This window comes from Danio rerio, chromosome 9 (genome assembly GCF_052040795.2).
Source record: "Danio rerio strain M-AB ecotype USA chromosome 9, GRCz13ab, whole genome shotgun sequence".
Classification (NCBI taxonomy): Eukaryota; Metazoa; Chordata; class Actinopteri; order Cypriniformes; family Danionidae; genus Danio; species Danio rerio.
In genome coordinates this window covers 29797909-29822669 of record NC_141029.1, presented here as the reverse complement: position 1 = coordinate 29822669, position 24761 = coordinate 29797909, and the positions used below count along the sequence as shown (strand labels likewise).

The 24761-nt window shown below is 35.5% G+C and overlaps 1 protein-coding gene across 12 annotated transcripts in view; it reads left to right on the top strand.

Moving 5' to 3' along the window:
- kcnh3 (potassium voltage-gated channel, subfamily H (eag-related), member 3) overlaps window positions 1-24761 on the top strand; it is a 202250-nt gene that overhangs the window by 159253 nt on the left and 18236 nt on the right. For 11 of the 12 annotated variants that reach the window (XR_015499468.1, XR_015499469.1, XR_015499465.1 and 8 more), the window contains exons 9-10: window positions 7115-7314; window positions 9458-9707. Coding sequence is in view for 3 of the 12 variants with exons in the window: in XM_087267914.1 (XP_087124040.1) it covers window positions 7115-7314; window positions 9458-9707 (450 nt within the window). In the remaining 9 variants the exon portion in view is untranslated. Of the gene's footprint in view, window positions 1-7114; window positions 7315-9457; window positions 10407-10609; window positions 11185-24761 lie in introns of those variants that run through there. The other variant, XR_015499472.1, reaches the window with a different exon arrangement.

The following is a 24761-nucleotide window of genomic DNA, read 5'->3' as shown; positions in this document are numbered from 1 at the left end:
CATAAAATAAAGCACAGAGAAGCTTTCACTTCATTAGTCTTTATAGTAAACCATCAGCTACTATTAGGTTTATGTGTCTATTTGACCTCATTAAGCTGTATTTCCCTCGAGTCTCCAGTCTTAGATCACAAACATTTCCTTTGACCATGTTATTCATTAAGCTTTGCTACATATTGATTATTGCCATTTCCAACACATTTCCCTAGTGGTGCGGTTTATCGACCATCATTTAACTACCTCAGAATCATATTTGTTTAGTAATTCTGCATTATTGAATAGGCTGTTTTGTGTGTCTCACTGCATCTCTCTTAAAATGCCAAACAAGCTATTAATAAGCATTAATTCTTTTAATTAATTAAAACTTTAAGTCATTGCTTATTTTGTATTGTTCAGAACCTTTGTGTTTGCATATTTGTGTGGGGTTTTTAATGTTCTTTATCACCCTTATTTACATAAACAGTCTGTCATACTGTTTGATATGGAAAATTGCTATTTTGTATAAGATTTTTTTTTTCATAATTATATTTATCTGTGTTGTTTCTGCACTTATTATATGGTTATTTACCAATTACAGCTAATGAATCCAAAGTTTCCCTTAAAATATGTTGAGGGTCAATTTGACTGATGACCTATGTAATGTTTACACAGCACTCTTTGTTCAGTTGACTTTTATTCAAACACATTGGAGTGAGGGAGACAGAAAGTTCAAGATTTTGTATCACATAAAAAAGATATGCAGGCAGTACAATATTAATGTATTCAATTGAATTAACAGAATGCTATTTAAATATGCAGATTTTCCCTAGATTTCAGTAGATGTTAACTGTTCAACATACACTCACTGGCCAATTTATTAGGTACACCTTACTAGGACCAGATTGCATCTCCTTCCTGGATTGGTACTAATGGGCCCAAAGTGTGCCAAAAAAATAACCCCCACACCATTACACCACCACCACCAGCCTGAACCGTTGATACACGGCAGGATGGTTTCATGCTTTCATGTTTTTGTCGCCAAGTTCTAAACCAACCATCCGAATGTCACAGCAGAAACCGAGAGTCATCAGACCAGGCAACATTTTTACAATCTTCTATGGTCCTATTTTGGTGAGCCTGTGCAAATTGCAGCCTCTGTTTCTTGTTCTGAGGTGACAGGAGTGGCAACCGGTGTGGTCTTCTGCTGCTGTAGCCCATCTGTCGCTTCAACGTGTTGTGCATTCAGAGATGCTCTTCTGCATACCTCGGTTGTAGCAAGTGATTATTTGAGTTACTGTTGCCTTTCTATCAGCTCAAACTATTTTGGCCATTCTCCTCAGACCTCTGTCATCTCAAAGGTACCCACAGAACTGCTGCTCACTGGATGTTTTCTCTTTTTCGGACCATTCTCTGTCAATCCTAGAGATGGTTGTTTGTGAAAATCCCAGTAGATCAGCAGTTTCTGAAATACTCAGACCAGCCTGTCTGGCACCAACAATCATGCCACGTTCAAAGTCACTTAAATCACCTTTCTTGCCCATTCTGATGCTCGGTTTGAACTGCTATAGATCATCTTGACCAAGTCTACATGCCTAAATGCATTGAGTTGCTACCATGTAATTGGCTGATTAGAAATTTGTATTGACAAGCAGTTGGGCAGGTGTACCTAATAAAGTGGCCAGTGAGTGTACATGTATTATAATAATAATTTAATGTGTTGATTATATTTACATCGAAGACGTACATTATTATTGGTTTGAGCCATGTATTTTTTTTTCTATGAATCCAACCCATGATCTTGCTACTTTTGAAAACATGTATATATAAAAAAATATTTAAGCAATTTAAAAAATAATAATAATAATAAATAAATAAGAAATGAGAGTTTTTGTGTAAATTTATATATCACAAATATTGCATAATATTGCACACAAAAAAAAATCTAAATCAAATGTTTATTTTTGTTGTGTTGTAATGTGTGGTAAAGTTAAATGATTAATGTTATTTTTTTATTTGATTTTATTTGTATTAGTTTTATATTCTTGTTATTTTCTCTTTACTATTATTATAATTATTACTATTATTTGTTCTTTATTTTTTATGTATATAATTTCTTTTTTTACTTAATAGTGTGAATTCCAGGACAAATTTCAGCATAAAATTTATATGCACAATTTAAACATAATATAAGTGATATCCACAGAAAACAGCTTACTTCTGCATTGCAAAATACAGTGCGTACTATCCAGTTGAACTCATGAAAAAGCCATCTTACATTGGCCACTCATAGCTGTTTTCTTCTAACCTGGCCGCCGGGATTCGTCTGCCACAGAAATGGTGCATCTTGTTATCCGCAGGGACAAATGTAATGATTTTTGCAGCTGCATGTGCCTCGTGTGGATCGGAAGGAGATGTTGTGACAGTGGACCGAATTTTAAGGCATATCCTCTGGGCCATGAAGAGAGAGACAGAGGCTTCATTGCACTTAAGAGGGCCAAATGAGGCTGGCTGAATCTATGCACACTCACATATATGCACACTGAATCAATCTGTCACCAAATCCTACCACTAAGGGCCATTACTGTCCCAGCCAGCTGACAGATGGGTTCCTACCCACACATAGAGATCATATACACACACACACAGAGAGTATTTGGGGAACACTCGTGCGCCTTAGACTAAAAATGACTAGAATTACGTCAAACGAGTTTGCATGGTGTTGATTATATTAACCTGACTGCAGTATATGATTCACCTGGTCAGCTTTCGTTGGTCAGCCCCAAAGGACATCTGACTGACATGTAAAGCAACCAATTAGAGTTTATTTGCTCAGCGTCATGTTTAGAAGTGTGAACATGACTGGCATTTAAAAGTCTTGGATGTATTAAAAAGGGTCTATGCCATAAACTGCACAGATGATGAGCTGAAACTCCTGAAGCGTGTCCAGTTTTGTGTGCCTTATGGATCAGACTTTCAGCCAGTGATTCTGTGGGAATTATATCAAAGCTTTTGTGGTTAGACTTAATGAACTTCTTGGTTTTGCTTCATTAAAGGGGTAATCCACCCAGATATGTGAGCCTAGACCACAAGTGTAGTCATAAGTGAACATTTCTGAAAGCACACCTGTAGAAAAACAGTAATTTTCTGGCGCCCTGCGTAAAAAAAAGAAGAAAAAAACTGTCAGAATAAAAAATATAGATAATCTGTAAAAAAAAAAAAAAATGTAATTTCTTGTTTCATTATTACAAGTTATTACAGATTTTAAGTGTAATTGTACGGGTTATTATTGCATGATATTAATGTAATTATACAAATTAATGTATATAATTATGCATGAAATCTCTAAATATTCCATAAAATTTTCCAGTTTAAACATGCCTTTAAAACTGAAAAAAAAAAAATGATTGAAAAAAAAGCTTAGGTACAAATAATTGCTGTTGTCATAAAACACTGTAAATATAACTATAAACTATAATATAGTTTAACAAATATTTTAAGGATATGTTGGTTTAACTCCAAATCAATTTTCTTGGGAAAATACAAAACTGCTATCCATCTAATTTTTTATTTCTTTTTCACAAATAACACATTTGGTCATCGTTTAACAACAAAAACAAGGTTGGTGTCATGTGAAGACGGCTGCACAACAAAGTTGAGAATCAAATAGCAGTTTATTAACAGAATCATCATGCAATTAAAAGTTGAAACAGGAACAAACAGGTGCACAGAAAATTCCAAGCAAACAAAATAACAAAGTAAAGGGGTCAAACACGGCAAGGGAAGAGAAAACCGCATCGTAATGCTCACTAACAGTTTAAGACTCAGAAACCATGTGTCTGTGGGTGTGCTGAGTTTGTAGTCCTTGAAATCAGTCCATAACGATCTTCTGAATGTGTGTTTTATCAGTTAGAATTAGGAACCAAGGTGTGCGAGGTGCATGCTGGGAATTGTAGTTCGTTAAAGTAACGTGTGTAGTTTTCAATATATCCGCAGCCGCTAGATCACTGGTGATCATCACAGTTCGCATAACAACATTGTTAGAGTAGTAAAATAAACATTTCATAGTTTACAGCACATGCATTATATGCAGCCTACAATAGGCTATTATTTGACTTTATTAACCTCACAATAATTTTCATGTTTACTATCTTTATCAAAAACAATTTGACTGAATTTTGGTTTCACTATTTTCACAGGCATAATCTGTAAAATACCCTTAAAATTACGTGTTACTCTCTAAAAATACATAAAAAATTTCCTTTAAAAAGCAAAAAAATAACATAACACCAAATTACAAGCAATAGCTGTAAATTTAATGTTAGAATTTTTATTACAGAACACAGCTGTGTGTGACCCTTGCTTTGTTCAGTTGTTTACGTAGTTTGCCACCTGGACCAATCTCTTAGCATATGACCTGACTACGCAGTTTGCCTTACCTGTATGTACCCAATTGCTCCAGTGCCTGACCATTGCCTGCCTGACTGTTTCTTAATAAAACCTGCACATGGATTCTCACTCTTGTCCAGCATCCCTCACATGACAATATCAAAGTTCTCATCAAATCCTGCCCCTCATGTTGTACCAAACCTGCAAGAACAAATATGTAAAACGTGTGAACACAATGATTGATTTTGTATTTTATTTATTTATTTATTTATTTATTTTATAAACCCAACTGACTTTCTTATAATAGACTGAAATTACTATACAGTAAGTAATCCAATGTGCGATATTACTCAGAGTAAATTAGGTTACTGTAGGTTTTAAATGACTTTTGAGGTATAATAAGCAAGAATGTGGATACAATTTCACAAATAATTTGGCTAGATCATTTGATGATAAATATTTGATATGGAAGTGAATTCATATCTCAGTCAATTTTTTTATCTTTTATTTATTCATTGTAAAACACACTACAAGAATTATACAAAAAGGACAATATAAACATGTAACAATAAGCAAATGCACTGAAGAGTATTTTGAGCAAACAAAAATATACAAAATAAAACATAAATTAATTAAATAATAAAAAAAAAACATTAGTGCAATCTTAAATACAGAAAATAATAGTCTACAATGTGCTGACCAGAACTAGTATCCAGTACCAAGCTGAAGCTGGGAGTGGGGGGTGGGGACTCAGAAGGAGCAGGGTCAAGCTGAAGAGTTTGGACATGTTTGCGAAGGGGTTCCCACAGTTTAATAAAAATAGTACTAGATCGGTGAAGAGAGAATTTTCTCTAATTTTTTCTACTTTTTTTCTGAAAGTCTTTGTTCTAAAACTGCAAGTTTAGAAATAAATTAAATTAGAATACTCTGTAACAATTTATGCAATTTCTTAATGTTGTCTCAACACAAATCAATTAAATTAGTTAAATAGATTTTTCAAATTTAAGTGAATTCAACATTAAACAATTAAATTGTCCCAAAAATATATAAATGTTCATAATTACCTTCAGTGTTTTGTTTATTTGTTTACAAAAAATACAAAAACGTTTAGTAATTAGTTGTTAAATATAGGGAAAAAGTCTTTATCTAACCTCACTGCTGTCTTAGAGAAAGAGTTCAGCAAGAGAAGCCATTAGCCTTTCCTACAGGAATCAGATGGCGGAAACAGGTTTCATGAGCTCTTATTAATTCTGCTGCCCTGTTTCACCTGATTTGAAGATTGTCATGGACTTCAGCACAAACCTCATCCAAGCACTCAAAAGGCAGATAACCCAGGTGCATCCACTTACACTGAAAACACAGCTCTCCAACAGAAGAGCCGCATGCAATTTCCGCAACAATTTATGTAGACTTCAATTAGCGCTCCATGAGTACTCTCCAATCCTTCTTGATTGTTTACACTCATGTTGGCAAAGTTCACAATGTTAAATAAATAGATGATACAGAGTTCGGTGGTGGAGTGAAAACAGCTGACAGAGTGTATTCAGAGGAAACGATGCTTAAAAAAAATGTGAGCTGCAAGCCATTAGCCTGCTGTACTCTACGCTGAAAACAGGATGCAGAAAAATGCTAAAGCTGATCTGTTTCTCACTAAACAACACAACACAAGGTATTAAAATCCATCTCCAGAGATTCAATATCAAAGACTGCATGGAGATTGCATTTGCGGTGTAAACACAAATCCATCCTAATGTAAAAACATCACATTTGCGAGCGGGGTGTGAGTTTTAATGTAAAAAAACTGCCTGATATAAATGATTACAAGCGTTTACCGCAGATGTATGTTTCTGTAGCATCATGTCTAAATGTCAGTCTGTCTCTGTTTATCTCTGTAAATGGCTGAATGCATTTGCAGATAATGCTAGATAAATGTTATTACAAATAGATACACTGTAAAACAGTCAACTTCAAAGAAATGAAACCCTACAATCAAATGAAATGAGTTTAGTTAACTTAAAATTTACAATTAGTCGACAATTCAGCTTACCCAATTCACCTATACCACATGTCTTTAGACTGTGGGGGAAACCGGAGCACCCGGAGGAATCCCACGCAAATGCAGGGAGTACATGCAAACTCCACACAGAAATGCTAACCGACCCAACCAAGGCTTGAACCAGCAACCTTCTTGCTGTAAGGTGACAGCACTACCTACTGCGCCCCTGCTTCGCCTTTACTGAAAGTTAATTCTACTCATTTGAAGAGAGTTTTGAACTCAGTGTTTAAGGTAATGAGTTAATTAAATAGCACATTACTTTAACTTCAATGGAGTAAGTATTCATGTAGATTAGTTTGTTTAACTCAAATGGTTTGTTGCAATTGGTTTCCTCAAATGGTTTGAGTTGCCTTATTGGTTTTTACAGTACTCGGTTGATTTGAGTTCTCTTCGTTTATTGGGTTTTACTGTGCTCAAATAGCTTCTTTGCTCAAATGAAGTTCACAGTACTCATTAGGATTATTGTTTTAACTCAAATGGTTTGTTGCAATCGATTTCCTCAAATGGTTTGAGTTACAATGTTTTTTTGAGTTAAAAACATATAAAAAACTTAATTATCAGCATTTTTATTTAATTTCTGGAATTTTAATTCATGATGCAGATACCTTGAACAATCTACTGTAAGGCACATAGATGTAAAGTTTTAAAAAGAAGTTATAAATTGACCTGAAATGTTTATTGTGTGTCTCTCCTCAGCACTCATGCACGCTGCAGTCTTCGGTAACGTGACGGCCATTATCCAGCGGATGTACTCGCGCCGCTCACTCTATCACACTCGAACCAAAGACCTCAAAGACTTCATCCGTGTGCATCGACTGCCCAAAGCCCTTGCGCAGCGCATGTTGGAGTGCTTTCAGACCACATGGTCCGTCAACAATGGCATTGATGTCAGCGAGGTATGACCTTAATGTTAATACTTAATAATGCTTTTCATAATTTGTGTGCAGGAATGACTCAGTTGGATAATATGTTAGCAGTATGAGAGCTGCTCTTCTTAACTAATCTTTAAACTTATTAATCTTTAAGCATATTCTTGACATGATTTACAAAAATGTTCACAATATGTTTTTTGTGTTTTCTTATTTAATTAATGGTCAGTGAAAAAGGTCAAACTGTTTACAAGTTGTTAAATTTTAAATTATTTAGCATTATTTTTGTTTTTTGAAGTTGTACATTTATATATATAAGTAAACATTAAATCAGGGGTGCCCAAACTTTTTCGTATGAAGAGCCAAAAACCAAATATCATTGAGAGCCATGGGCCAAAGATAAACATACCAAACTATTTGACATTGAAGTTGCCATGGATCATTTCTTAATATATTTAATAATATTTTAAAACAAATAGAAAACAACACATTGAATCTTACTGCAGTTAGAACACAAACAGTCACATTTATTAAGGCAGTGGAGTTCAGTGCTGAATAGTCAAGCAGAGTCTGCCTTTGCTTTGAATCACTCACCAAAAGGTTGATGTTAAATGACATTTCTGGACTTTGAATTCTTTCAATAGTATTAAATAAATAAATAAAAATAAATAAATAAATAAATAAAATAAATCTATCTATCTATCTTCACCTGCTTGGTGAAAAAGCAACACAATGTTGTGTTTTTATGTGAATACATCTTATGTTAAATTTTGATCACTTATTCAGAATTTAGTTGTAAAGCATGAAGCATTATTTAAAACCCCAATAACTTGTCTTCTGTGGCACAATAAAACAATAATATCCCTGAGCACAATAAGGATCTTACAGGAATCTCGATGAGCATTTTTTTTTATACATTCATATTAAAAAAACTCAATTTCTTTATGTGAATATTGCTCAAATTAATAGGAATGCTTAATCTCCCATTAACCTGTAAACTTTATTGTGCTCATGGTATTATATTTTATGGTATTTTACAATACGAGGTCATGAATATGTATCTGTGGTAAAGAAAACTGAAACAAACTATAATTATTAACAGCATCTAAATGCAAAATACTGACACACAGACAACATTTAAAATGCGAATTATACAAATGCAATCACATGTTGTGATTGCAAATGTTTATCATATTTAAATAGCACAAAGTTTTAAGAAATATATATTATTAGGTTTAGAGATAATATTGTGATTCATGTTTAAGCTAAGAGGTAAAAGATTGTGATTGCAAATGTCTGTCATATTTAAATTGCTCATATTTTTTTAGAAATGTATATGTTTAGGCTTAGATGGAGGCACTTGATTATCGACTTAATTTTTTTTTAATGCTGTCTTTAAAAAAATTTGTTAAGTTTTATTGTAAAATGGCTAACAGGTCCAAAAATCTAAATAATTTATGAGCATTTTTGAAGTGATAAAAGTACAACTATGCACGTTTTTTTGCTGTAGATGCATGGATGGTAAGTTTTGAATGTTTAATGCATGAATGGTAAGTTTTGAATGTGTAATATGTCCAAACTTTGTTTCAGCACCAATCAAAACATACAAAACTGTCAATTTTGTAGCCATAAATGTCTCATACTAAAATACTTACGAATAAACAAAGACATCAGGCTGCATTTTTAGCTCATCTACGCAACAGTTGGTTCTCATTACTGGTCTCAACATCACTGTTGTCATTTGATGCATCTGTCTAAGATTAGAGTGTGCTTTTCTATTCCTGTTTGGCTTCACCGTCTCTCCTTTTCTTTCACAATCCCTCATCTCTTTTATCATTTGATTTACTTTCTGCCTTCCACCCCCATCTCATTCACTATCCCATCCGTATCTCTGTTCTGCTCATAAACAAGAGATTCCATCTTACACTCACAATGTATTTAATGAGCTCAATTCAAAACACTCGTTGCGTAACTCGTAGCTCATAACTTACTCTCTCCCTCTGATTTGATATCCAATATCATCTCCAATTAAAGTTCAAGTAGAAGACTGATCTGCGGTTTCGTTGCCGCAGTCTCCTTGACGATCAGCCGTGAATCAAAAGTTTGTGATTCTTTTCAAGGTTGAGAAGTACGAGTACTTGAAATAAAATGCCTCTTTGTCCTTTTGCAGCTTCTGAAGGACTTTCCAGATGAACTGCGGGCCGACATCGCCATGCACCTGAATAAAGAGCTGCTGCAGCTGCCTCTGTTTGAATCGGCCAGTCGAGGGTGCCTGCGATCGCTCTCTCTCATTATCAAAACCTCTTTCTGCGCTCCAGGAGAGTTCCTCATCCGCCAGGGTGACGCTCTGCAGGCCATATACTTTGTCTGCTCGGGCTCCATGGAAGTGCTCAAGGACAACACTGTGCTGGCTATACTGGGTAAGATCATACTCACCATGCCTAATATCCGATGGCCAGAAAGTGATTCATTTTTTTATAAATTGTTAAAATTTTGGTATTTGTGATGCAGCAAGCCCAGAGATTGTTGATTGTATTGTAGATGAATTAAAAGTGATCATAAAAAAATAATTTCTCAACTGAGTGGCGGCTTGGACCCGGAAACAAGTCATCACTTACCAGGCGGATTAATACGATAATACTATATTTTTTTAGCACTGCTGGGCAGTGTTTGTCATTAGAAAATATACATTTTAAAAGGGTCAACATCATCATCATCTTACACTTTTTTATTATTTATTATGTCTGGCACAGTGGCAGTAAGTTATTTATTATTTATGGATTCTATCTATCTCCATTTTTGGCAACACTTTAGAATAGGAGTTCATTAGTTTATGCATTCACTAATGAATAATCTTGTATAGTATTTATTAATTGTAGTTCAACATTTACTAATGCGTTATCAAAATCCGGAGTTGTGTTTGTTAACATTTGTTAATGCACAGCAAGTTACATTAATTATTATTAACTTAAATAACCTTAAATAACATTAAAATAGATGAATAAATACTGTAATAATAAATGTGTTTGTTCATGTTAGTTAATTAACTAAACTAATTGACCAATATTAAAAAGTGTTACCCCGTTTTTTCTCTTTGTTTCAAAACCATTTAGCTTTTTGTATATGATATCTGAGATTATAAAAAGTTCAGATGCAAAAACCTCTAAGTGCTATTTATATTTTTTTCCAAAATTTCAGACCCCTTTGTTTATGTTATTTCACAATAAAGATTATGAAAATTAATAAATTATGTTAATTAAACATACACTCTGGTGCCTGATGAAAAAGTAAATTTTAGAAGAAAATTTCAGATGGCATTTAGAGGTTTTTGCATCTGAACTCTTCATATATACTTCTTTTTATTTACTACTACAGTATGGTAGTGCAGGGGTACAACCTAAAACGTTTTGACTTTCTAAGTCTGTGTGAGTTCACATGTGTCAGGGTTATACTGTTTGGAGAAACAAGAGCAACGCAGAGTTTAACTTAAGCAGTCTTTATTTAAATAGCACAGGAAAATACAACAGGAAAGACAGGGGAAAACACAAAGTAAAGTATACCTGATAGAGACACAACGGCAAGCACAAGATATAAATACAAGCAGAAATCAGGTTAATCAGGGAGGGACCAGGTGAAATTAATAACTAATTAACATGGGGGAGAAACTGTCATGGAGCAGATGGGAAGGGTAAACACAGCAAAAGCATAAATGGACAACATGGGGACAACATGGGGTTCAGAGTACAGAATTTAGTTCCCAATTCATTCATTCATTTGATTTAGTAATAGAGTAATCTGGCCAACATAGGCAGCAAAAGCTAACAAAACATTTAAAACAGACACAAATCAAAACTTTATTCTAAAAAATGTAATCACATATCAGAAGTATAGTTTATCAAGGAGGAAAAATGTAACTTAAACTCATTTTATAACAGAAGCACAGAAAATTGGACAATGTTTTGTAAACAGTTCCATGTCTGCATTGCATTACATTCTAAACAATTTTTTTTCCTCAAATAAAATACTCAAGTACTTACATCTTATTTTATTTTTGCAACCTGGGATGTAATTAATTCATATGTTTTAGTAAATCTTTGGAATTTTATCATTTTTTAAACCAGCTTAAGTTGCTTAATTTCACATTAGTCTGTAAAGTGTATATTTTTTCATTATTTACCTCTAAAACATTGAAAGTGAATTGTGACAACATGCCCCTTAGATACCGAAACTAAGCCTTGCTTTTGTTTGTGACCCGCTCCCTGCTACCCATTAAAAAGCACCAAATACTGATACCACTCTGCATGTGTGTAGACAAAGAAACGCAGACAAACATCTAATTAATACAATATTAAACATAAATTCAATACTCATTCCTGTATAGCTGCTGTGAGGGTCCTGATAAGTGGAGCAATTTATATGTGAATGTAGCATACATCCAAAAGACTGCGCTCAATGACAGTATAGTGTCCCCTTCTCTATACAGGGACATTAGGACACACCCAAACTGTAGGATGAGCACCCCCTACTGGCCTCACTAACACCACTTCCAACAGCAACTTAGTTTTCCCATGTGGTCTCCCATCCAGGTACTAACCAGGCTCAGGCCTGCTTAGCTTCACTGAGTAACTGGTCTTGTGCTGCAGGATGATACGGCTGTCACATCAGAGCTGTAATGTAATGCGTATTTATATAGAGCATTTATTGTGTATGGCCATACACCCAAAGCGCTTCACAATCATGAGGGGGGGGGAGGGTCTCTTCACACCACCACCAGTGTGCAGCATCCACTTGGATGATGCGATGGCAGCCACAGGACAACGGCGCCAGTGTGCTCACCACACACCAACTATTGGTGGAGTGGAAAGACAGTGATAGAGCCAATTCGGTGGAAGGGGATGATTGGGGGGCCATGATCATAAGGGCCAATTGAGGGACTTTGGCCAGGACAAGGGTGTTACAACCCTGCTCTTTCACGAGAAGTGCCATGGGATTTTTAATGACCATAGGTAGTCAGGACCTCGGTTTAACGTCTCATCCGAAAGACGAAACCCACTGACAGTATAGTGTCCCCTTCACTTTTACTGGGGCATTAGGACTCACACAGACCACAGGTTGAGCACCCTCTGCTGGCCTCACTAACACCACTTCCAACAGCAACCTAGTGTTCCCTAGTGGTCTCCCATCCAGGTACTAACCAGGCTCAGCCCTGCTTAGCTTCAGTGAGTAACCGGTCTTGGGCTGCAGGGTGATATGACTGAAGTGTACATACTCTTCTCATGGGCATCAATGGAAAGTTTGCAGATCAGTTCAGAAATCTCAACAACAAAGAATCTTAAATGATGTACATTAATATTACCATTACTTGACATTACATTACTTACAAAAGTTTTGAGAGATTTGTTCACAAGAAAAGTGTAGGACAGGACTATATTGTATCGTTGTGCTTTGCTGTTGGTTAATTTTAAATGATTTTGAACCGACTGAATGATCAGACTGTCTCCTTCTTCATAAACGCACTGTTGCAAAAGGGAAAGACAGCTGTTTGAACAAAGTTTATATCACATGAATTTTACTAAAAGAATAATTGCACAGATCATTTGTAGGAAACTGCAAAATCTGTATAATTAATTGTTATTTTGACTTCAACAGCTGCCAGTCTGACCTCTGCAGTCTTACAAACAGATTGCAATTCCATTTGCTGCCTCTGGTGGTGATAAATTCTAAAACAACAAAACAAAACAATTAGAAGTGTCATTTATAAGACTACAACTGTAGTGCAAACGCTTGTCAATCATGCTTACTTATTCAGTGGCTCCTATATTATAATTTCACAGCAATTTCAAAGTCCATTTAAATTCCTCCTATCTGTCATTATTAATTGAGCTTCCTCTGTGAGATTGAGACAGGCCAATACAATAAAAACTGCCCACACATGCACACACACCATCCATTAATATCATTGTATTACTTATGACACAACTCAGACATTGTAAATGAGCTAAATAATGACTCTTTTGGAGCACCTTGACACACACACACAGAGAGAGACACAGACACACCTCATCCTCCCACTGTCTCCGGTTCTTATTGTTTCGAGGGAGGATTCCCATATAATTTTCAAGTCTATTGAACAGAAACTCTCCCCCTCCCCCTTTACACATGCACATCGGCTCATTGGTTTTATTCTCTCATTAATTGTCTTCCTTTGTTATGCATATTAATGCATATATTATCTGCAAAATTCAGCTACTGTTGTTGATGAGGTTACGAATGGATTCCCTGATGTGCTTCCCAAACTCATAACATCCCAAAACACTCAAAACCAGTTCCAAAACCTGTTCTTGCCTGTCCAGCAGCCTCCTTCTGAAGTTACGGACACTTTCACTGTAATTCAGCTCATTTTTACAAGTGAAACACAGCCATTTCTATAGGGATTAAGTGAAGATTTGGGATCAGAGTGAAAATGTTTCCCCATACAGATTTAGCTCATATTTAAATCTGCTGCATTTAGCAACGGAAAGTCGCTTCGTTTCAATGTGACTTCTGTTTTAAGTATTGCTACATAATTGACAATATACTCTTTTAGATGGACAGTTGTTAATATTTTGGTAATCTGTCTGACCAATAAGAAACGTCATGAAAATCTAACATTTAATTGACGAGATATAAAAGAGGAGTAATTGCCCCAAAAATGTTAATTTAGCCTCATAAAATGGGTATTTTTTTTTTGCATGCATATGCTTTTGACCCTAAGAGTGCTGGTAGTGCTTGACTTGCATTTTATTAATCACCAGTGTTCACGGTTTCAGCTAAAAATATTCTTAAGATAAAAATTCAATTACATCTTCAATGGCATGGGGGTAAGTAAATTAGTAAATCATCATTTGCAGGTAAACTGAACCTTTAACTGCACATAAATAACTACTGTATATGCAACTTAATAACATGTCTGGCAGGCAAAACAACACAAGAGATTTGGCTCACATTTTGCACCTGTAGTTTAACATTTGCAGGATGCTAATTATAAAACAATACTTTAGTATAGAGCTTAAAAATTACACTGAATTTGGGTAATGTTGTCCATTTTAGTTTTGGTAAGCATAAGTCAATGCTTAAGATTTTAGTATTACGATAAATGTTTGTATATTCTGCATTTTTCTTCACATGTTCAATACCTTGAACATTTTATATTCCCGAATGCTAAATTAGGGCAGCGGTTGTCAATACTGCATGGTCCTTGTGACCCCCTGCTCTGCACATTTTGCATTTCTCACTTGTTTAACACATTGATCTAGCTAACCAGCTTGTTAAAAAGAACTCCATAAAGGAGCTCTATTTTAGTCAACAAGTTCCCTATATAGTATTAACTGTTCTTTACCCCTTGCAAATGGAAAACAAGCTTAACTTGAAGTTTACTTCATATAAAAACAAATATTTGCATTACACTGTTTGCAGCATCTTCAGAAGAAACGTATTACAGAAATGTGAAAGATTATTTATGTCCACTTTACAAGGCACTTACAAACAAATGGAACAAACCTCGGAAGTAGTAAGAGAAACGTCCAAAATATGCAGAGCAGGGGGAATATGAGGACAAGGATTGAGAACCGCTGAGTTGGAGAATGTGTTTTGCACAAGCACTTAGTTGAACCACATCTGACAGAAACATCAACAGCTTTCACACATATCTTTCAAAATCAAAGCCATGAATCATAAAAACACTTAGAGACCCTCTCAAAATGGCTATTTTTAGGTCACAACCCAGCCGTTGATAAACACTGATTAAAAGTAAACAGAATGTTTAAAGGGGACCATCAAAATAAGATATTACTGGAATAATCCTTAATCAGTTATGAACTCTCGTTGATAGCAAATTGCAGAAAATTCCTTATTTTTCCAGTGGGCTAAGCTTGTTTTGATTAATTGACTGACCTAAAAACATCTTAGAAAAATGATACCTGTATCTTTATGTTATGTTGTGCTTTTCCCGATATTAGCAATCTAGCTCACATTCAATTCAGCCTGCGTTTGCTATTCCGGGCATGCAGAGTATCTGTACATCCCACACTTACATTCACAATCCTGACATACTCACTATCCTGTACGTTACGTGAAGGAAATTGTTGACATGGAAGCGTAGATGCATGAAATAATTTTCAGGCAGCTCGCGTAGCCACTCGGATTTAAATCAAGCTTAAGTTAACATTGAAATGTTTGCTCTTTCAATCTTTGTTAAATGTGCGAGTATCTTTGCATGCACTGCATCAGAAAAGGTCAGTGCTTTTTATGGTATTGTAGTGGTTAATGAGCTGGGCAGGAGGCCCAGATGTGAAACCCAGTAGTATTCATGAGGATTTATGATTGTGTTGCATATGTTATTCTTTGGCGAAGCACTTGGTCTACTGGCTTCTGCAATAACTGTTTTGAATCAGAATTAGAATTGAGTTATATGGTAATGCTTTCTTGCATAATGCATCCTGGTGTACAGGACTATCTGGGTCAGTTGTCACACTTTACATTCAAGTAAACATATAAATATTGTGATCACAATAGGCTCACTCTAGAACGTCATCAGATATGGAGAAAGATACCTTGAATTTCTGACTTTCAAAAGATATTGCATAACTGTCAACCCATATGTTTTTCCTGGGATTCTTCCGTATTTTACAGTTCCATTACTCTATTATCCCAAAAAAATTTATTTTCTTGTATTTCTCCCGTATTATATTTCTTTGAAGGGTGAAAATAAACATTAAAGAGCTATTTTCCCTATACGCAACCCATACCGCCGAATTACTTGGGGATGCCCCTTGCTCTTAAATGTGAGTCTGTTTTATGTTTACACTTTGAAATAAATATAAAAATGGTGCGATTCCCTTCCTTTTTAATCACAGGTGCTGTCGCCCCTCCTACAGTATGCAATCCTCAAAACAGTGCGTGACTGTCAGCGAACGCGCTTCATAGTAATAAATAAACACTGTTTATCCAAACGGATACTGTGCATGCGATTTGAAGCGGAGCAAAGGTCTAGGTTTTGGGTGCGTGTTAACAAACAGATACACATTATTAATAACAATACTGACTTTTTTTCTATTTTATACAGTTCCTTTTACAGCATTGATGTTGTAATGTATTGAGGAGACAATCAGTTAAATAGACTTTGTCAATAATTTAGTTGCTCAAGAGTGTGTTGCTCAAGCGTGGTTATTTGCTCAAGCGCGCGTGCCTGTTAGGATCGGCAGGCTAGCGTAGAAGCTCCATTGAATATACTGGACTAAACTAAATGCTCATATTATAAAGACATTGCGGGGAAAATGTAATTGAATGCAGTGCTTCTTGTACAATTTAAGACTTACTGTATATATAACTCAACCAGTGGAGATCGCTGATTTTTTAAAGATAACAGAACTTAAATGCGCCAATTTTGCAATGGCATACAGTTCTCCGGAAGTGCTTAACCCAAGTTACTGGCAAATTCCGAGCTAGCCCTTTAGCACTAGCTCCTTATATACCCTATTATATTGTCATGGCATTACACTGCCATGACATTAAATTCATGTCACATTAAATTACAATTACATTACGTTGAAATGATTAATTACATTGTCATTACATTACTTAACACTGTAATTACATTGCACTGCAATTATTTTACTGTGTTATATTGTTACATTGAAATTAATTGCATTTTTATAGCTTTGTGATTAAATTATAGTTTGCAATTACAATTACATTGTAGTTACATAGTAATTACATTGTGATTAAATCAATTGCATTGTACAAATAATTTGTAATTGTATTTACATTTTAGGTAATGTTAATTATATTAAATACACATAATTGCTTTGTAATTGTAATAACATTATAATAATTCATTAAACTGTATTTACATTATCAGCAATTTCACAAAAAAAAATCTGATAATAATGTGGGCATGATTTGAATAAGACATTTGATAACACTTCTTACGATGAAATAACAGCTTCATTGAAATGTACATTTGTACATTAATAGTTGAAATACAGCAGTGACATACAGCCACAACTAATACATACATGAAAAAATGGCTTTGCTGCTATCCCTAATGGCTTGTAATTATGAAGTTAATTTATGCAGCTCTAATCAGTTCTCTCTACAGTCCAATGGATAAACATAGTTAAAACACACATTTAATAAACATAAATAAGTACTAATGGGGAAATGTAAAAGGAAGGAAATGTACTGTTACTATACAAAGTTATCTTTTAATAAAACACATCCAGCACCGAAATTGCCTAAAAAGCTTGTGTACAGGATAAAATCATCTTATCTCGTTAAAGAGACAGTTCATCCAAAAAAGGAAGATGTCCTCACTGTTTACTCAAATGATTATACACTTTTATAAATTACTTTCTTATGTTCAGTACAAAAAAAACAAGAAAGTTTTGAGAATGTTAGAAAAAAATAGCAGTCAGACATCCATGGCAATAAGTAAGTAACAAAGTAAATCAGTGGATGATTTTTTGTTCAGCATTCGTCAGTTCATCTTTAATTCTACCATGCTTTCACAAATATAATTTTTTTTCCCCAAAGCAGCTTAACATAGATAAAGAAATTAAAATAAAAAGCTATAACAATATTTCAGATTGTGGAACATTCCAGCATATCAGGCAGGTGGGCAGGAGTGTAGTACTAGAATGATGTTGTAGTTCTAGTTCAATTAAAACTGATTCAGTTCAGTTTAATATAAATGTCACGGTTGAAGTTCAAGTTAGTTTGATACATATGTCACAACTGAAGGACGATCCACTGAAGAGCAGCTTCAGAGGCGACAGTGGCAAGGAACCAAAACTCCACCAATTGATTAAAAGCTGGAGTGACCAGTTTTCCTCTGGCCAAATAAAAAGGGCAGAGCTGCATTGTGGACATCTGAGTGATTGAGATTGATGAGCATCATATCTTTCTTTCTGTTTAGCAGAAGAAAAAACCCAAACAGGTTTAGAAGAAATGGAGAGTAAATGATGAAATTTTTTGGGTAAACCATCTCTCTACCAAAAAACAAAAAAATATATATATGATAATTATCGTGCAGCTCTAATCAGTTTGCTTTACCATCTCGTTATATGAAATATTTATACGTTGTGCTTGGAAAAAAGGATTGCATTTGTGCTTAATTTGGTTTAAACAAAAAAATAAAAATGATGCTGGAAAGCTACTAGCAACAAGATAACTGCAGCCCAAACTGCCTTTGGCAAATATCAGACAGCAGTAGATTATTAAGACAGCATCTCTTATCTCTTAATGTGAATGATAGCTTAAATAAATATTGCAAATGCTTCTTCTTAGCTTGGCAGAGATTAAATAAATAGTATCACCCTAAAATTAACCCGTACTATCACAATACTATGTGATAAGGTGACACATTTTTATCTGCCAATAGATGCAAATGTCATATACTGTAAACATAAATTTTATGAGGAACTTCCTTCATTTAATTTTTTCATAATGCTTATTTAATGTGATGCACCAGACCGCAGGCCACTGTACTAAACAAATGCTCTCCTGTTCGATATGTATCATCAATGCATCTTTGTTTCAGACACCGTCTATATGCCTTTGTGACTAGATTTCAATGAACACATCTTTCTTGTACTCACTTTGCTTTAGATATTCAACGAAGACCCTCTTCATCTTAACTTTTTCTTGTTGTTTGTGCTTCCTGTTGACCTCCCCCCAATTTTTTTTCTGGATAACTGCAAGACAGCAGCTTTGACCATAGAGAAGCTATGAAACTTTTACTGTTTTTCTCCTTTCATCTGAGCATCAACCGGCTGCCCAACACACACTGCATTTCTCACACTCCTCATGTGAAAGAAAGCAAAAGCTCTAAGAAAAAGCGTTTGCTTGGGGTATGGATTATGCATCAAGCAAAAGATACCATACATATAAAATTAATTGACACGGTGCTTAAAAAGCTGTTAAAAAAAATCAGATGTGTACAGTTCCCATCATAAATAAAATATTAGTCTTATCCGTACCCCCTCTTGTACAGTTAATCTGAAAATAAAGGCTCTGGAAAGGTCAAAGCAAACGAAGAGCCGGAGCTCTTGCCAAGTTAAAGGTTCTTGTGTGTGTATGTGTGCCTCTTTATCTCTGAACGCCTGGACTCTATTGCTCTGATCAAATCAAATATTGGCGTGCTGCTAGGCCACATCCACCCCTTTCTCTCACACACACACACACACACACACACACACACACACACACACACACACACACACACACACACACACACACACACTTAATAATTGATGGTTAATGCATTATTAAAATGCTTTGACTATTAATACAGGCTGACAGATGAAGGCCATAGATCTCCACACACATGCACTATAATGTGTGAGAAAGGGAATCAAAGAATGAGAAAAGAAACATGCACTAAGAGACGCATTAAGCTCTGTTATAAAACATAGCAAGGCGCCTAACTAGACAACATTTTATATATATATATTTATATTAAATAACCGATTGTGGTGGCATGGTGGTGCAGTGGTTAGTACTGTTGCCTCCCAGCAAGAAGGCCACTGGTTTGAGTTCCTGTTGGGCAGTTAGCATTGTTGTGTGGAGTTTGCATGTTCTCCCCTTGTTTGCGTGGGTTTGCTACGGGTTCCCCCACAATCCAAAGACATGCGGTATAGGTGAATTGAATTTGGAAAACTAATAAACTAATTTGGTCATAGTGTATGACTGTGTGTGTGAATGCGAGTGTGTATCGGTGTTTTCCAGTACCTAGTTGCGGATGGAAGGGCATTCACTGTGTAAAAAATATAAAGAGATAATTTATGGTTCATTCTGCTGTGGTGACCATTGGTAAATCAGAGACCAAGCTGAAGTAAAATGAATAAATGAATAAATAACTGATTGTTCTGAGTGATATTTGCTGATACAGACACTAGCTACATTTCCATCCACCTATTGTTATGCACATTTTGGATATGCTCATAAAAAATTGGTTGAAACACCAGGATGCGCATAAGTTTTGAAAATACACATTAATAACATATGCACACAACTGAGTAGGATAAATTTTTCATTCGATAAGAAAAGATGCGCATAAACTACAATGGAAACACTTTTACCCAGCAAATTACAGTATGCGCATTAAAAAAGTCATATGATTTTTTTATAAGAGATTAAACTGTGATAATGAAAATGTGTGTGAATGGACAAAAAAGCAGGCTGAGCACACTGTAAAACATCTGTAATGTTGTTTTGGTCATTTTAAAATGCCTTAACCATCTCAGTATTAGTGTTATTATATTATTAATGACCTTCAGAATTGTCAAGAGCGTCTGTGCTCCACTTCTTCAAACGCCACCAGGCATTCATTGATTGTCGACATCATCTTCTAAGGCGCAAGTCATTTATTAAATAAGAAAAAGCTGCAACTTTTACATGGAAAATTAAGTTTTACTTTTGATATTTGCCACCAGTTAATCAGGAAGTGACGATTTTATTCCCTTTGACTACTTGGAGGGAAACGCTGCTTTGTTTAAGCTGCGCCTTTTATACAATATTCCTGTTTTGCTCATAAATTAAATTGCATCTTTGGATGGAAACATAGCTACAGATAATTTGATGGGTCTGCATTTTATTTTATTCTATATATAGTTTTAATTAGTGATAATTCGTTTCAAAAGGATTTTAAATGAAAAATAGATGAATCCCTAAAATGTATTTAAAATAAAGGTTCAACTCTGAAATATATGAATCAGCATTGATTGCCTTGCCGGTGTTAAAAAAATAGTTCAGCCAAAAAATAAAAAATTACCCTATAATTTAAGCATCTTCAGTGTATATGACTTTCTTCTTTCAGACAAACAGCCAGTGTAGTTTTGCAGTTTTTCCTGGCTCTTCAATGCCGTATAGTTGGGTAATAATAAGAAATATGATACGTTGGGTAATGGCCCATTTTTGAGGCTTCCAAATGTGCATAAATCTTTTTATTTAGATTAGCTGTGTTAAAAGTTTGTGCCTTGTGAAACCAAACCAGTGAAGAGCTTATAAATGTTTTTTCACAAAACATTTTCACTACAAATCTCATGCAGTTTTCCTCATGGATACAGATAAAAAATAAATGCTTTAAAATAAATAAAAGAACTATTGAAAAGATAAGGCTCTAATGCATATGCAAATTACTGTGTCCACACATTTTCCTCGTTTCTCTGTGTGTTTAATAAATCCTGACTTTAGTTTTTGAACATCAAATTAGGATTTGCATGACACTAGCTGTTAGTATATCTGGCATTAGAATAAGTGAAGTTTTATGAACTAATTTTGAGAGGATCACGTGCTATGATTGACCACAGCTGGCCTCACATCAATAATTATATGATAGACCATTCATTCGTTCATTTTCTTGTTGGCATAGTCCCTTTATTAATCCGGGGTCGCCACAGCGGAATGAACACACACACTCATACACTACGGACAATTTAGTCTACCCAATTCACCTGTACCGCATGTCTTCGAACTGTGGGGGAAACCGGAGCACCCAGAGGAAACCCACGCAAATGCAGGGAGAACATGCTGAGTCGAGGCTCGAACCAGGGACCCAGCGACCTTCTTGCTGTGAGGCAACAGCACTACCTACTGCACCACTGTGTCGCCTATAATGGATCAATCAAATCAATTCAAGCCTACAAAATTTGCCCGTTTTCCTCACCTCCCTTATGTTTGTTTTTGTAGAACCCCCTCATTCACCCTATGTCCCCCTCTTTACATTCTACACTGGGAAAGCTCTCGAGACCTACCTAATATCAGACCCCCTTCTATACCCCAGGCTCAAGAATCTTCGAGCTCAGGGCTGTCTCCCCGGACAGCATGCCAAACCTGCAATTAGGATTACCTTTAGCTAAGTGTGAACTCTTGATTTTATGCAAATGGAGGGTAATTGTATATGAAATTCAGCAATGCATAACTCTTAAATTTAAACTTAAATAGTTCTTGTATCAAGTGTACAATTGAGTCTAGAAAGGAAGTATAAATACTGAGCTGTGAGTGAATGCACACACACATTCGGGTGCACATATATAGACTGTCCGTGTTCCCACACACGTCCACTCACTGTCACCCAGAGACTGTTTGCTTCAATGTTTGGGAGATCTGCGTTTGATGTTGAAAACACACCACCTGCACACACGCAAAGTAATGGCACTTTCCTGTGGCGTTATCGATCTGACAGCTTGACCCGACGATCCACAGGAGGCTCCGGAGAAAACTGGAGAGAGACAAACAGACAAGCAGCCAGCCTAACACAGAGATGGCAAGAGAGAGAGAGAGAGAAAGACACCCAGCAAATTGGCGATGACTGATAAAAAATGAAAGCATGAAATGAAAGCAAATGATTAGTCAGGACCGACGGCAATAAACAGTTATTCTGGGAAGCAGAGCGATAAATACACACGCGGACACCCAGACGTCTGGATGGGGGAGTGATTGTCTTAATTAAAGCTGCGGTATAAAATGGCTTCCTCCACCTAGACTCATGTCACCTCGTGATGAGATTATAGTTATTGAACTGTAGAGCTACTGTCTGTCGCTGAGGTGAGGGCAATGAGAGAGGAAGAGCACAGGTACAGAGATAAGAAAAGGAGGATTTCCGTTAAGGTCTAGTCATGTGACTCGCATCAATGTGATGCATTGAACTCTATGGATTCAAGAATCCGATAATCTAACCCTCAATGCCACAGCGTTCGCCAGGCAAGCTCTGTAACATGGCTCTCAAATTGAAAACGATTACAACTTTCACCCCATTTCGCATTGACCTTTCGAAAGCACTGCAATAATTACTGCTAGTGACAGGGCTTAAGTGATTCATACATGCTTTTGCATCTCTGATGATGTCTTCCGAAGACCAAAGCAACATGGATCATATTATAGATCCTAATTGATTTAACGTTTTATTTGCTGTATTGCTTCTAATGGAAACTTCAGTTCTTATTTTAAATTACAGAACCAAGCAAAAGTTTAGGGACATTTTTTTTTACTTTTTTACTTTTTTTTAAAATTATTCTGTTTATCAAGGCAGCATTTATTAAATGTAAAAAAAAAGGGTTAAATATTTATTACAATTTTAAATAACTGCTTTCTTATTGTATGTAGTTCCAAATTAAATTATTACTCGTCATTATTGATTTTATTATCATTACATTAATAATAATAATAATAATAATAATAATAATAATTCATATTAGTGATTTCTGAAGGATCATGTGACTTTGAAGACTGGAGTAAAATTAATCTTTAAAATCATTCAAATTGAATTATACACTACTTTTGAATAGTATTTTTATAGTGGAATAACATTTCCCAATTTTACAATTTGTACTGTATTTTTGATTAAATAAATGCAGCCTTGGTGAGCAGAAGAAGCTTATTTTAAAACATTTAAAAATCCAACTGACCCCAAACTTTTTACCGGTAGTGTAGGTTTTCCTTATTACAAATCTTATGTACATTTTTGGCTACTGCTACTTAGCAGCCGCACTGATAAAAGAAAATATCACACTTTTGTTTAAGTCGCCATGAAACATAAGTTAAGGTTGTTGTTGTTGTTGTTTTTTTTCTCATATTGGGACGAACATCCAATTCAAACAGTCCTGAAATTAAAAAAAATGTAGGGTGGTGCATAATTTCATACATTGGGAAGTGATTGGATCATTGGATGATTGCTAACAAAATGGAGGAATACATAGAAGTTGAAGAAAGCAGGGCATAAATGAGATACGGCCTGATAGACCCACCCTAAAGGCATTCCATTAGACCAGAAATGTAAGAAAAGTCATTTCGAGGGGGCTGGGAAGGGTAAATTCATTCCTTCATTCATTTTCTTTTCGGCTTAGTCCCTTTATTAATCAGGGGTCACCACAGCGGAAAGAACCGCTAACTAATCCAGTATATGTTTTACGCAGCGGATGCCCATCCAGCTTCAACCCATCACTGGAAAACACCCTCACACTCTCATTTATACAAACAAACTACAGACAGTTATAGCTTACCCAATTCTTCTATACCGCATGTCTTTGGACTGTGGGGGAAACCGGACAGCTGGAGGAAACCCACAAGAACACGGGGAGAACATGTAAACTCCACACAGAAATGCCAACAGAACCAAGCCAAGGCTCAAACCAGCAACCTTCTTGTAATCAACAAATGTGTTTAATCAAAGATTAAGATGACACTTAAAATGATTACATAGTACATAAATACATAAGCAAATACATATAGATACACACCTATTGGACATACTGCACCATTCCAATTAATATTAAGAATATACTGCTGCAAAACACCATAAGTAAACCATTCAGGTCAGAATTGGGGCAAAATGTACTGTGTATTAATATAACTAAACAATTACAACTCCCAATGAGGCCCTGTTTACACCTAGTGTTTATATGCACTTTGGCTCACAAGACAAGGAAGACAAATTA